The 12889-nt window shown below is 48.6% G+C and overlaps 2 protein-coding genes across 3 annotated transcripts in view; both read right to left on the reverse strand.

The window, feature by feature from the left end:
* The window catches only part of RIN3 (Ras and Rab interactor 3), a 768425-nt gene that overhangs the window by 255755 nt on the left and 499781 nt on the right, over window positions 1–12889 (reverse strand). The gene's annotated exons all lie outside the window — the stretch shown is intronic.
* SLC24A4 (solute carrier family 24 member 4) overlaps window positions 1–12889 on the reverse strand; it is a 177013-nt gene that overhangs the window by 59331 nt on the left and 104793 nt on the right. For both annotated transcript variants that reach the window (XM_050799075.1, XM_050799076.1), the window contains exons 3-4: window positions 7708–7784; window positions 2423–2497 (exon numbers count right to left, since the gene is read on the reverse strand). In XM_050799075.1, coding sequence (XP_050655032.1) covers window positions 2423–2497; window positions 7708–7784 — 152 coding nt within the window. The remainder of the gene's footprint in view (window positions 1–2422; window positions 2498–7707; window positions 7785–12889) is intronic.

A 12889-nucleotide genomic window follows, 5' to 3' on the forward strand; every position in this document is an offset into this window, starting at 1 on the left:
ACCTATCTCCTTTCTGTTTGTCCTCCAAGCCCCTGACCAAATAATGTCTCCCTGATGAAGTCTTCCTAGGCATCCATTCAGAGCCAGCCATTTCCCTCAGATATATGATGTGTTTTATCTGCTGTTACTGAAACGTGAATTTCACATGAGGGTTTGTGGTTCACAAGCTTTGCCTTCCCTCACTGGATGATGAGGGCAGCAGCTGGTCTTCCTGTCTTTGCATCCCTGGTGCCTAGTACAGGGTCTGGGACACAGTGGTGCTCCCCAGGCGCACACCAGTCTAGTGACCATCCCCTCCCATGCCAGTTTTGGGTACTGGGGGCCTCAGTGAGAATGTCAGCATTGTGGATCTGGAGGCCTCTGGCCCGCAGCTGGGCCTTGCATTCTGGAAGGCCTTCTCCACGGCAGGCCTGACATCCGGTGGCTCACAAAGACCCAGAGGTACTGGTTTCAGGGTTGAGCTGGCACGGGACAGGGTGGGAACTCATGGTCGAGGCCTGTTCTGCCTGTCCAGGCCGTATCTGGCCACAGAGCCCATCCTCTGATCTAAAGTGCAGTGCTGGAGGCTTTGGATGTTTGGAGAAACCATGGAGACTGAGGGTCTGCCTGAAAACCAATCTGGAGGCGCCCACAGGGCAGGACTCACCTCCACCAGCCCCACCTCCCAAAGTATCCCTGAGCAGCCCTGGGCTCTGCGGCCACCGAGGAACCCACTGATGAGCTATCCTTGGAGGGGTCCTCAGAAGGGTCGGCACTCTGGGCTTGACAGAGTCTGGGGTGGGGGCACAGCAGTGTCTCCAGGACAGAAGCCGGCTACCTTAACCCTGACAAAAATCAGAGTTCCACAGAAGAGGCTCTGCTCCCAAAGGATCTCCAAAACTTTCAGCAGAACCCAAGCATGCTGCCTCCTGTCCTCCCTCCTCCCTGCCTTTGCCTGGGCCATTCCTTCCACCTGGAACGCCCTTCCCTTCCCTCTCTGCTTGCTAAACTCCTTCCCACTTCTGAAACCTGGACCCAATGCCACCTCCTCCACAAAGCCTTCCCAGATTTCTCCCCCAAGAGAGATGCTCCCCTTCTCCCTTTGGCTCCCCTGTCCTTTAACATCTCTCACTGAGCCCTTGACATCGGTCTTACCTACATGGCTACGACCATCACCCTTGCTCACTTCCATCCTTAGGGATACAGGTAACCCTATGGGGCGCATGGCACCTCCACTGTATGTGGCCCTACACTGTAGTCACCCACCTTTCACCTTCCACAGGCTCCCATCAACCCCATTGCTATGGCCTCCCCAAGCTCTCAGCCTAGTGGTGGGTCCTAGGTGTGTATTCAGTAAGGATCAGCTGCCTGCATCCTTCCCAAGGGCCCCCTCTGGAAGGCAGAGGCAGCAACACTTTTAATAACTGCCATCGCTGCAGCGCACACTCCACAGGGGCCCTGGGTGGACCCTCCTGCACAGTTATCCCAGTGGGCATCTGCCGACTCTGCTCCTCACCCTCCTCCCCTGGCTCCGTTCCCTCACTGACAAGCGTCTGGATGGAGGCGAGCACAAGGCTCCATCTGAGGGGGTGTGAGGTAAGGGGAGGCCTTTGCATGTTTGCCAGGTCACTGCTTAGCAGGCCCAGGTCCAAAGCAGCCAGTCCCAACTCTGTAAGGACACTGAGCTCCCCAAGCTGGGCCCAGAAGGGGGAAAGTCACAGGGAAGCACCTGCCCCAAACAACCTGCCTTCCCAGCTGCAAATGTCACCATGAAGACATGGCCTCAAACACACGGGAGATTTCACAGGGATGAAGGCTGGCAAAGCCCTGGGCACTGTGCACACAGGAGGTGCTGCAAACGGAAGTCGATTTCCTTCCTTGACTAGAAGCCAAGAGTAAGGTGGAGCAAAGAGATACACTGGGATCTTGTATGTGAGGAGAAATAAGGAAAGAAAGTAAAAAACTAACAAAATAATTGTGGGGGAAAACACCAGCATGCAAAGGTGAGGACGGAAGGGAAATTCCTGCCACTGCAGCTTGGCATCCCCCTGGCGGGGGGGGAGGGTGGTGGGCCCACCTGGCACCTGCCAATTGCAGCTGGTGACAGGCAATGCTCCACTGCATCTGGCAGGCCTGCCTGTGCTTTGTACTTAGCCAGGTTGAACACACATGCCAACAGCCTGCTGTGGACCCAGTGGTTCTGGGTGGTGATCTCACACCGGGAGCGTTTTCCTCTGCCAGGTTCTGGGAGAGGCTGCCATCCACCAAGGCTAATTGGAGGGTTTCTAGTGAGGCTTCACCATGGGGCAGACACTAAGTGCTCGGTGTGACAGCCGTTACCACCAGCATGCTCCCCGCACCAGCCCTGGCCTTCTCGGCCTGGCATTTATGTACCACATGTCTTCAAGGCTTCACCAAGGTGTCCCAAGTCCCTTCCACGTACCTCACAGATCTTCTCTAGAGATGGAACGAAGAAGTCATCGCACACTATGGCCAAGGCATAGAACATATACAGAGCCTGCAAACGAGAGAGGAGACAGGCAGGGTCGTGAGGGCCCCTGCTGCAGCTGCAGAGGGCCCACCGCACCCCAAACCAGGCTGCCAGGGCAGAGGCCAGGCGGACAGAGCGGGGCACACAGGAAGACTCCAGCACCGTAGATTTTGTTCCCTCAATCCCCTTACTGGCAAATGGGGAAACTGAGACCCACAGAGGCGATAACATGCTGAGCAGCAGAGGGGACGAAAACTCAGGCCACTGGGGCTCCCTCCTCGTGTGATCTAATAAGAAGTTATATTTGCTCTCTGCCCTTGGTTTCTGGCACACAATTCCTGAAACCCATGGAACCTTGGGCATAATAGGAATGTCTTCTGCATGACAATGAGGTGACTGGTGACTGGGGGCATCTAGGTAGCTTCAGGATGGGGGCAGGTCACCAGAAAGACCAAGGCAGTATGAGCAGGTTGGGACTTTAAGCCCCAGCCCCCAACCTCCAGGGAGGAGAGAGAGACTGGAGGTTGAATTGATCACCAGTGGCCAATGATGTAATCAGTCACGCCTATGTAATGAAGCCTCCATAGAAACCCAAAAAGACAGGGCTTAAGGAGTTTCCCTGATAGCTGAACACATGGAGGCTCCTGGAGGGTCGTATGTTTAGGGAGGGTGTGGAAGCGCTGCACCCCTTCCCCAATACCTCGCCCTACGCATCCCTTCATCCATATCCCTTTTTGTTTGAGATGGGCTCTCTGCCACCCAGGCTGGAGTGCAGCAGTGCCATCTTGGCTCACTGAGGCCTCTACCTCATGGGCTCATCATCCTCCCACCTCAGCCTTCCAAGTAGCTGGGACTACAGGTGCGCACCACCACGGCCAGCTAATTCTATTTATTTATTTATTTTTTGGTAGCGATGGGGGTCTCACTATGTTTTCCAGGCTGGTTTTGACCTCTTGGACTCAAGTGCTCCTCTGACCTCAGCCTCCCAAAGTGCTGGGATTACAGGAGTGAGCCAAGGCACCCAGCCCTGTATCCTTGGTAATATCCTGTATAATAAATTGGTAAATGGAAGTCAAAGTGTTTGCCTGAATTCTGTGAGCCGCTCTAGCAAATTAATTGAGCGCAAGGAGGGGGTCATGGGAACCCTGATTTTGCAGGTTGTTCAGAAGCACAGGTAAAACAACTTGAGGGTTGCATCTGCCGTCTAAAGAAGCAGCAGTCTTGAGGGACTGAGCCCTTGGCGGGTGGGAGCTGCCACTGTCTCTAGGTACAGTGTCAGAACTGAATTGAGTTAGAGGACACCCAACTGGTATCTGCTGAATTCTTGGCATGTGGGGAAAAAACCCACACACATTTTGTTGTGTGTTTGTTGAAGCAGAAGGTGGTGAGCAAGTTTGAGAACAGGAAAAACAATTTTTTTTCTACTCTCTCAAGCATCTCTTCTTAAAGCAGCAGCTCTCTCTCCTAGCACCAGAGTCTGCCCTCAACAGGCAAGATCTAACTCTAATGGCCAAAATGGAAAGCACTCAGAACCACAATTTTAAGAATTTAAAATAATAATAACAATCCTGATTTGCTCCCTTTATTTTTAGGGAAGGCACTAAAGTGACTGCCTATCCCCTGCCAAAACAAATGGCAACTTGACATCCAGCATTTCCTGGGATGCTACTTAATAATGTTGGCACCATTAAAACACACAGGCCATTGACATTTGGAGGTTCATGGAGCAAAGAACCCAGATTCTAAGGCTGGTTCTGGAACTGACTTGCCAAGTGACTTTGGATAAGAAACGTTTCTAGGTTTTGGTTTCAGCATCTGTCTCATGATGAAGTAAGCACAGATCAGCAGTTTTAAAATGGTTTTATATCTGGAGTCTCTCTCTGGCCCATCCCTCTGCTCAGCAGCCAGCACGGCTTCACTGAGCTCATCCTATGTGCCAGGAACTACCAAGGGGATCAGAGATACAGTGGTGAGGAAGCCAGGAAAACCCTCTCCTATAACTTACCTTAGTGGGGAACAAAGAAGCACACTGGCCAGTAAAATATCTACCAGGAAACAGCAGTGCAAAAGCCCTGAGGCAGGAGTGTGTTTGACAGCATTTGAGGAACAACAGGTAGAATAGAGAGAGTGGAAAATGGAGAATGTGAGGTTGGAGGGAGAGGCCAGGACCAGGACCCATGGAGAAGAGACGGGTTTTGCTCTAAGCACTGGGGAAAGCCATTTCTTTCTTCAAAGAAAAAGTGCTATGGATGTCCTGTTTGCGAAAGAGAAAGGCTGGGCTACTTCAGCTAAAACAGTGTGATACTCATCAATTTCACCATTCATTCATTGGGATTAATAAAGTAGAAGATACATTAGCTGCATCCAGGGCATCTGAGGCATGTGTCTACTGGATTTGACTCATTGTCAACATTTTGAGGAAGAGGAGTAAAAAGAAACAAATAGCAGGGGTGTGGGTAAAGGGGAGAAGGCAGGTGGGGGAGACCCTGCTACAAAGCTTAGGATTCTGACTTGAATTCACTCACAGCAATCCCCACCAACATCACCTCCCGAGAGGCCAAAAAAGGCCCCTCTCTCTTCTGAGCCCTTAGAAACAATGAGGAGAGAAGATGAGCCAAGATAGTGCCCCGATTTCCATCTCTTGGGTCACGGAGCACTGCAGGCAAAACCAGCCCCTAAGCTAGGTCCTTTTTGTGCTCTAAAGAAGAGGTCAGCATTCATCTACCCATTCAAATCAAAAAAAGAAAAAACAAGAGGTCAGCAAACGTTTTCTGTAAAGGGTCAGATAGTAATATTTTAGGCTTTGCTGGCCAAATAGTCACTTCCACAACTATTCTGCTGTTGTGAAACAAGAACAAGCCATAGAATGGGTGTGGCAGTGTTCCAATAAAACTTTATTTATAAAAACCATTGGTGGTATGGGGGTGATTTTCTCATACTGTTCTCGTGATAGTGAGTGAGTTCTTACGAGATCTGATGGTTTTGTAAGGCAGTTTTCCCTGCTCTTGCATGCTCTCTCTTCCCTGCCACCACGTAAAATGTGCCTCCTCCCCTTCCACCATAATTGTAAGTTTCCTGAGGCCTCCCCATCCATGTGGAACTGTGAGTCAGTTAAACCTCTTCTCTTTATTTATTTATTTTTTTTAAAAAAAAACAGTTGGTGAGCTGGATTTGGCTCTCCAGCCATAGCTTGGTAACCCCTCCTCTAAAGGGCTCCTGTGAAATTCCCAAGGTGCACTCAGGTTCAGCAGAAACCTGAGGTTTTATTTCAGCTATGCCAAGACTTTCACGAGGCAGGACCACAGAACTATGGGACCAATTAGCCACATCCACAGTCCCTTAGTGAAAGGGGAGGGAGTGTAAAGCCAGAGAAACTAGAAAGATAATAACGGTATTATAGAAATAATAAACAGGTCTGTTGTTCAAAATGTGCCAACAGCCCTCATTCTAGTCTTCATTTTCATGAATGGCTTACCCTCTTAATTAAAACTTCACCCATTCATTATTTTCTGGTTGTTACTATCTATGTGGGAATTCCAGATTTCACTTTCTTAATGATCTCTTGCAAAGAATAATACTTGGTTGGGTTTAAATATACAAGCAGATGGTGCTGGATGGTCAGGGAAGCTGATCAGGAGGAAAATTTGCTGTGGTTGATCCAAAGCAGAGAAGCAAACCTTGACCAGCTACGTTTCTCCATACCACACAACAGAGTCAGCAAACCTTTTCTGTAAAGGGGCAGATAAAAAATATGTTTGACTTTGTGGGTCAGGCTGTCTCTGATGCATGTACTCAGCTCTGCCTCTGAAGTGCAAAAATAGCACTTATTATTATATTATAGAAGATAATATAGAAATGAATAGGAATGTCTGTGTTCCAATAAAACTTTATTTACAAAAACAGGCATTGAGCCAGACTTGGCAAGGGTTGTAGTTTGCCTACTCCAGCACAGAGAGTTACAAACTTGTAACTTAGGTGTGAACCCCTATTTCTTTTCAAATTACTACTAACCCCCCTTCCACCATTTGTCATCAAGGTCCATCTGAATATAGAGGGAAGTTTGAGAAGTACACCAAAGTTTTAAACTACAGATGCTCCTAGACTTACAATGAGGTTATAGCTTGATAAGCCCATTTTAAGTTTAAAATACTTTAAATGGGCTGGGGGCAGTGGCTCACACCTGTTGTCCCAGCACTTTGGGAGGCCGAGGCAGGTGGATCACCTGAGATCAGGAGTTCGAGGCCAGCCTGGCCAACATGGTTAAACCCCTTCTCTACTAAACATACAAAAATTAACTGGGTGTGGTGGCACATGCCTGTAATCCCAGCTACTTGGGAGACTGAGGCAGGAGAATCGTTTGAACCCAGGAGGCAGAGGTTGCAGTGAGCCAAGATCGCGCCACTGCACTCCAGCCTGGGCGACAGAGCAAGACTCCATCTCAAAAATAAATAAATAAATAAATAAGTGGAAAATGCATTTAACCCAATTAACCTACTGAACATCATCGCTTAGCCTAGCCTACGTTAAACGTTCTCAGAATACTTAATTAGCCTACAGCTGGGCAAATTCATCTGGCAACACAGTACCCTGTAAAGTACTGGTTGCTTGTTTATGCTCATGCCCACGTGACTGACTGGGAGCTGCAACTGGTGCTACTGCCCAGCATGAGGAGAGAGTATCACTGGCCCAGAAAAAGATAAAACTTCAAAATTCACAGTATAGTTTCTTTATACTTCCAGAACAGTGATACTGAATATGTCTCACTTTTGCAACGTCGTAACACTGAAAAATAGTAAGTGGAACCATCCTAACTTGGGGACTGTCTACATAGTGATGTAAAGGTACTAAAATTTAGGGGTCATCATGGGAATCAGGAGAGCAAGCATTTGTAGGAGTTATTATGTGCCACACAACGCTGATGCCCTTGACCCGTATTCACTCATATTCATCCTCGGTAATAGGTACCATCATCCCTGTTTTACAAAAGCAGAAAATGGGGTACAGGAAAGACTTCCATTCCTGTGTTGGCTCTGGGGCCACTAGCTGTGTGACACTGGGTAAGTCACCTAACACATTTAAGACACCATTTCTTTGTGAGTGAAACGTGCCCAGTCTCCACTCTCCTCACTGGGCTGTTACAAGAATAACAGATCTCAGACATGCCACGGCTCTGCCCCGCTGTGCAGAGAGGCTTCACATGCTAGAAGTTTTGTGACCACTCTGGGAGGACCACTTACACCAAGGATGTGCAGCAGGACGGCTCCGTGCTGTCGCTCCTTATTGGAGAACAGGTCTGCAGGGAACTCGTGAATTGCTGGAAGACAGGAAGAGATGGAAGTTTTAGTTATCTGTGGGCCTCCTGACAAACCTCACTTGACATCTGGGAGTTCATTAAGGATGGCAGAGCCCACCTGGCTTTGGACTGATCAGCAAGAAGGTCAGCCATTTCTCAGTCCAGGGGCAGACCGGTGCTCTCAGGAAATAGTTGCTGGATACTGGATTATGCAAAGATATTCCAGCCCCTTAGAGTGGATCATGTTTTAGATATGTCTTGCATTTTAAAAAACAGTATGAAACACTTCACACATGTATGATGGCTAGAACCCAGAACAGATAGTAGTTAAGTGTTGACAAGGATATGGAGGTACTGGAATCTCAAACACTGCTGGTGGAAATGTAAAATGGTACAGCCTGGGAGACAGTCTGGCAGTCCCTCAAAAGATTAAGCATAGACCATATGACTCAGCAATTCCACTCGCAAGTATAGACCCAAGAGAAATGCAAGCATATGTCCATACTAAAACTTACACATCAATGTTCATAGCCATATTGCTGATAACAGCCAAGATGTAGAAAAAATCCAAATCAAATGCTTGGGGTTTGAGCATCATTCCTGCACCCCCAGGCAGCTCTGACAACTCATCTGCTCAGTAATAGAGAAACAATACCTTCTCACCTGCCACTGCCACATTCAAAATCATCAGTGGATAAGCACGCTCATGAATGGACGTATACATGAATGAATTCCATTGTCACAGATCCTGTTTAGGGCACTCCCAGATCTCCACCCACTCTCACCACACCAGCTTAACTGGAAGCTTCTGGAAGGCAGGGATCCACACTTCCCTGGTCACCATTGCACCCTCAGTACCTAGGCTAGGCCTGGCACACAGTAAGTTCTCAATCAACCTTAGCAATCGACTGAATAAACAAAGGTTAAAATATTAGCAAAAATAACAATATGTATCATCTCATCTTATTAGAATACTTTTATTACCTATGTAAACCCCTTAAACACCTGGAATGACACCTGGTTCATTGTGGGTGCTTGATAAATGCTTGTTAAATAAACTTCCAGGACAGAAATCCCTTCTCTGCAAATATAATTAGGCCCTAAGCTCTGATAATGATGCTTTCTCCTTTATGTGGAAACTTTTCTGATTTTTAAGATCTGATTCTCCCGGCAAGCCACAGAAAACATCAGCTCCCCAGACACCCAGAAAATGTTCCCACTTTGAAACAAGCAGCATTTAATGAAAAATAGATTCTTTCACTTCCCTCACATCTCTCTCTTTTTTCGTAATCAAACTTCTTTAATAGAGCTGCTGCTGTCGGTTCAAGGGCACGGACTGGCTTCAAGGTTTGTCAGCTCAGAGATGGAGAATTATATAGGCAGAGACTTGGCATTCTTGAGGCCAAGATCTTACTTCCAGGAGAAATGCAGCTACTAGGATATTTCAATGCAGATCAACAGGCATTTCTGCCATGAAAATTTGAGACATTTCCTGATTCTCCAAAGCAGGGTTTTGAGAGCTGATAGGTTTATCCAATCTTGGGAATTAGAATAACATCTTTAAAAATTTTTGAAAAATGAGAAGTTTTGAAAATTACAATAATGTCATGTCATCTTTCTGCTGCTGGGGACATACCACCTGGCCTCCAGCAGGGAGGGGAGTCTAAATGACTTTGCCCTTGGTAGGAACAGACTTCTACTCAGCCTCACACCCATGTGTATCCTGGAGGGCTGCGAAGGAGAATGAATGGCATCTATGGCCTTAATTTTGCCAGCAAAGACAGTGGTCACTGGCAGAGTTCCCGGCTGCCTGTGCCCCACCATCTTCTGTACTCATCCACATCTTCCTGGCACATCTTGAACCCACAAGGCAGGCACTAGGGCCATCAACGTTCCTGTCTTCAGATGAGGCTTAGAGAGGGAAGTAAGCAGCTCAAAGCACCCAGGCATCTACGCCAGCACTCACAGTGGGACCTGATGTTCCTCGTCCAAGGCTAAGCCCCACCTCTAACAATGAGACGGTCTGGCCGAGTGGAAATCACACCACACTGTCGACTGGAGTCCTAGCTTGACTACGCATGAGCTTGTGTGACCCTGGTCACATCATGAAACCTCTCTGACCCTCTATCTCTTCAGTGACAATCTGATGCTACTTCTACTTGTTCAGCCTCATGCTTTGCTTTGCACCCCTGTGTGCATGCTGGGGCGCCGTGGAGGAGAACAAATGACTTCTATGGTGATGAATCAGTCATCCTTATGTGTGGCATGCCCTGGTGGGGACATCAAAGGCTGCGAGCAGGCAGATATCCACCCCATCCTCCCCGGCTGTCTGCTGATAGCTGGGAGTAGTCTGCTCCACAGTTCAGGATTAAAATCCTCTAGACACTGGCATGGTGAAGGGGGTGGGTATAGACCAGGACTCTGTGGCCTCCCACCCTTGTCACTGACAGCAACAAATTGGAACTGCAGACGTCCCACACAGCTGGTCCATGCACTGTCTCTAGTAGCCGATGGACTTAGGTTTCAGGAAGTGCCTCTGCTCCTGATGACCTGTGGGACCTGGGCAAGTTGGCTAACACCTCGGGGGCTGTTTCCTGACCTAGGAATGCAGATCACAGCAGAAACTGGGCCGTAAGAAGTGATACTACTGAGCTCAGCCAGGCTGCCAGTCACTCAGCATCATTAACTTACAGAGTCATTCCTTGACATCCATTCTGTCCCGCCTCCACAGAACACACAGCCTTGGTGTATGAAAGCTAAACAGAAGACAAAGGCTTCTTGCAGAAAGACAGAAAGAGCAAGAGAACAAGAAAGTAAGAGATGATTTGGGCCACACGAGAATCTGAAGCCTGGAGCAGTGTAATCCCAGGTTCCTGAGGAAGCCTTCCTTCTCCTCCCATGGGCTTCCTGGGATCAGGAGCCACTGGGCCACTTTCAAGAGCGCGATGCTTGCGTGTCTGAGGGGGCTGAACCTGCTCTGTCCACTCAAATCCCCACCAGGGAGGAGGGAGGGATCAGCAGGGAACATACACATGGCTTTTGAGGTCACGCCTAAGCCTTTAAGCTGCAGAAATCTGGAGGTGGAGGGTGGAGGGAAGGGAGAGATGTATCAGTAGGTGGAGCTGGGCTCAAGGAACCAGGGATGATCCCAGCACCCCACTGCCCTGGGGACATGGGGTGAAGGGAAAGGGGAACAGGAGGGAAGGCAGCTGCTCCCCACTCCCCTTTGGACCTCGGTGCCCAGAAGTGGCTTCCATCACTCTTGGTCCTGGACACAGCCAGGTGTCCTCATGCCCCAGGCATCTGCCTCCCTCCTGTGCACCCATCCTCGACTGTGAGCAGGGCCCAGGGAAGCTGGAGGAGGTCCTTCCTGCTGGTTGCCTTCCTGAACATTGGAGGGGAAACTCCAAACTCCTTGGGGACAGAAGCACTTCCAATGCCCTCAGCACTCTACAATCCACCATTCAGAGGCCTCCAGGCACACCTGAGCTGTTTTCTTTACACACAAAAGGCACCATGGGTGACACTCTGAATTAGTGTTGCCCGTTCCGGGACCCAAACTTTCACCAACATTGCTCCTGCTTCTCAAAATGGATAGATTTATTCAACAGCATGTGCAGAGTACCCGCTTGGTAGCCACTGGTCTGTCTAGGAATGGCTGGATGAGACCCTGACGGAACCTGAGCACCCTCGGACATGGCAGCTCTTCCTCTGAAACTTTCAGGGAAAGGCAAAGTTACTCAGAAGGTGGAAGGTTATTGAGGTGGGAAATGCCCTGATCCTGAAAGAATGTGAATCGATGCATGTTTCCTGAGCATTTACTACGTGCCAGGCACTGGATTAGGCACGGAGCCTCATGGATGTGCCTGCTCTGTAGCACAAGTAAACAAACGACCGAGAGACAGTGAGAAGCTTGTTGCGATGGTGCGGGGTAGAGTAAGTCAGGAGTCACTGACCTGGGGGAGTTGTTGGGGAACGTGCAGCCAGCCCCAGGAGAGGGTGGTGCCCACATCAAGCCTTGAAGCCTGCTCCCAATCAATACTGAGAAACTCTTTATTCTCATTTTATTGAGAGGAAGTGGAGGCTCTGAGAGACTAAAGTCACCTACAGTCACACCAACACAGTCTGGCAGAGATAAGAACCCAGCTTGGGAGCCCAACTAATACCAGGCTCTCTTTATTGGAGTATTTTACCCCCAACAGATGCATATCTCAGGATTAAGGTCTCCTCCATCCCAGGAGTAGGCCCTCTGTTCTTGGAAGCTCTAAGGGCCATGCCAAGAGGCCATGCTCTGAAACGTACATTAGATTTTGTAGGTCAATTCTGCCTGCAGCCCAGAATTCACCCATACAGAGGTCTAGGCCATTATTAAATGGATCCAGAGAAAAACTGTCACTTATATTCCTTGATCTTGAAACATTTAATACAAGTGACTGCTTCCTATTTGTATATGAATGAACATATGTGTACATAAATGAACAGATCAATCTATTTATCTATCTTGCATACACTAAAATTCATTCTTCGTGGTGTGAAGTTCAATGGGTTTTGAGAAACGCCTACAGTTGTGTATCTTACCACCATACATCAGACAGAAGAGTTCCATCACCCCTAAAATTCTCTTGTGCTGGCTTTTTGTAGTCACCCCTCCCCGCAGCCCCACTCCTGGTTGTTTAAGCTTCCCAGTTTACCATGTTTTGTTATAGGAGCCTGAATGGACTGAGACACATGGGAAATGGAATAATCAAATCCAATCACATCTTGTGCAGAAATAAGGAAGTGGACGCGATTGCCAGGACAGCCTCTAGACACTTAGGTCTCTGTAACCTCCACTGCCAGTGGACACACACCCCTATCTGGTGCGCCATACCACTGGCGTTTCCCTTTCCCAATTTGCCTTTCCCAGAGCACAATATGGATGGAATCATGTAATATGCAGCCTTCTTAGTCTGGCTTCTTTCACTTAACAAAATAGTTTAAGATTCGTCCATATTGTTGGGTGATCCCACCTTTTGGGAACATTCTTGCTTAGCTTCCTTGGCCTCACTTCTCCTCACTCACCTCAGTCTCAGTTAGAGGGGCCCCTGCCCCCAAGGAACACCTGAACGCTGGTGGTCTTGGGGCTT

This window comes from Macaca thibetana, chromosome 7, assembly GCF_024542745.1.
Source record: "Macaca thibetana thibetana isolate TM-01 chromosome 7, ASM2454274v1, whole genome shotgun sequence".
NCBI classification, from domain to species: Eukaryota; Metazoa; Chordata; class Mammalia; order Primates; family Cercopithecidae; genus Macaca; species Macaca thibetana.